Source organism: Plasmopara halstedii (genome assembly GCF_900000015.1).
Source record: "Plasmopara halstedii genome assembly, contig: Scaffold_3060, whole genome shotgun sequence".
Classification (NCBI taxonomy): Eukaryota; Oomycota; class Peronosporomycetes; order Peronosporales; family Peronosporaceae; genus Plasmopara; species Plasmopara halstedii.
In genome coordinates, this window is record NW_020189964.1 from 712,950 (window position 1) to 714,957 (window position 2,008).

The following is a 2,008-nucleotide window of genomic DNA, read 5'->3' on the forward strand; positions in this document are numbered from 1 at the left end:
GTGGTGATTTTTTTGTTAAACAAAAATGACCTTAATGTTAAGAGGTGAACGAAAATCAGAAAAAGTGATCTTTTTGAGTGGCTTTTTATTTTGTGAAGACGGTAAACAGCTCAGAAAAGTTGGTAGCAAAGATAAATGTATCTCATTGGTGAATGTTCTTATTGAGTGCATACACTTGAGCATCGCTCGCAAGCGTTCTCCACAAGCAATGTCCCGCGCTTCTGGCGAATATGACAAATAAATGTGTTTGCGAGTAAACACATTTATTTGTCATATTCGCCAGAAGTTCCTGCGGTAAAATTAGCCATAACGCTCGTGCAGTGAGCCGGCAATTATAACCATCAATTAGATTGAGGGCGATGGACACAATACAGCCAACCATGCTGTTTTACCTCAAATCCCTTCTAGAGACTGGTGTTTGCTCAGGAGTCGTAGCTCCATCTAGCTGATTATAATCATGTATTGTCATCAGCATTTTGAACACAGAAAGCCAGACCTCCTCGCACCGAGCCCGCTTCGTGCTTTGCACGTAAATGAACGTCAACGACGTCACGTTATCTCTTAATAAAAATACTGCCACGTGTGACGCAATGTTAGGCACCCATACTCTTGTCTTACGGAGCATTCCATTTTCGTGAACTTCAACTTTATCAATTCGCCTATCACTGAATCCCAACTCAATTTTTGATTGAATTCAGCTATCCGTCTTTATGAGAAATGCGCGTCACCACAAATTTTCGATTTTCTCACTGCCATCTTCTTGGAAGGTTTAGTAAGAAACGCGCTGCTGTCGCTTTGATTCAGATTTCTTGCTAAAACATGAGCTCGACTCGCCAAGCGGGGAACCCTAGGACTAGCTGCCTTTGATTTTGCTTCCTTCTGCTTTTGAAATCTTCTAAAACGTGCTCGCCGCATATTAGTCGCCACGGACTTATTCCTCAAAGCAGTGTCACTGTCAAAATTGTCCGAAAGGGATGAGCACGAGCTGATCAATGACTGGACCGAATCTGAATGTCTTGATTGGACTCTTTGATCAAGTCGAGTCGGGAAATTTGCATAAGCAGGAGCTTGCTCCAGCCTCTTTGTAATGCGCTCTTGAAGCAGGCGAATATCTCTGTGGACTTTACTCGTGTGTATGTCAAGCTGAGATCCATCAACTTGAGCATTCTTTTCTTGAAGCTTGCCAGATCTTGTGCACTCATCCATTGGATGTACAGAGAAAGCGTGATGCGTACGTCGACATTGAGTAGCAGATAAGGTTGTACTCACGGGGCTGTGTGATTGCTTCGGCTCTAAGCTTTGAAAACAGTCGTTGCGATTTGATGCTCGATCTGATTGTCTGCATAAATGTTTTTGGCACCCATCATTTTGACTCCAATTGTCTTGATCGTTGTAGAGAGCACCATGATCGAGATGTTTCGACGGATCACTTAATCGGCCAGTACACGAACTATTTTTTGCGTGATTGAGGCGGCTGGTCATATTCAAAATCAATTCGTTCTTTTCTAGCAGAAGGCGATTGAGCGCTGTATATTTTACCTGCTCCTCCTTCCACTTCGCCTCAATGGTTGCACATTCGTCTCGCAAGCGTTCCTTTTCACGTTCATGCGCTTGCTCGTGCTGTTTCATTGCTTCGCAAGTACTGGCAATTCGTTTTTCGTACTCCTGAAGTCGATTTGCTATTTCTTCTCGATCTTCTTCCTTTTCCTTCAGTTGGCTACGTAATTCAGCCAGCTCCCGTTCAAGCTCCTGATGCTTTTCCATCGCTACCGTCATCTCTGAATTATAAAAGTTTGCTGCTGTCTCTGATGCGGCGCGAAGTTCCTCGTTCGTGTTTTCCTCTCGAATCACACTTGCCTTCTCAGTTTGTAACTCTTTTTTCAGCGCAAGTACTTCAGCTTGAAGCTGCTGATTGCCTTGAGCTAAAGTGCGAGACTTGGAGCTTTCGCTTTCACGTCTCTCTTTTTCGTCACAAAGAGCGTCTTCCCACGCATGTCTCTCCTGTTCG

General features: G+C 44.0%; 1 protein-coding gene across 1 annotated transcript in view; it reads right to left on the minus strand.

The window, feature by feature from the left end:
• Window positions 1–708: 708 nt before the first annotated feature.
• The window catches only part of PHALS_06664 (uncharacterized protein), a gene marked incomplete at both ends in the record, with an annotated part of 1,437 nt that continues 137 nt past the window's right edge, over window positions 709–2,008 (minus strand). The window contains one exon of the mRNA XM_024719992.1: window positions 709–2,001. Within this exon, the coding sequence (XP_024585236.1) occupies window positions 709–2,001 (1,293 nt within the window). The remainder of the gene's footprint in view (window positions 2,002–2,008) is intronic.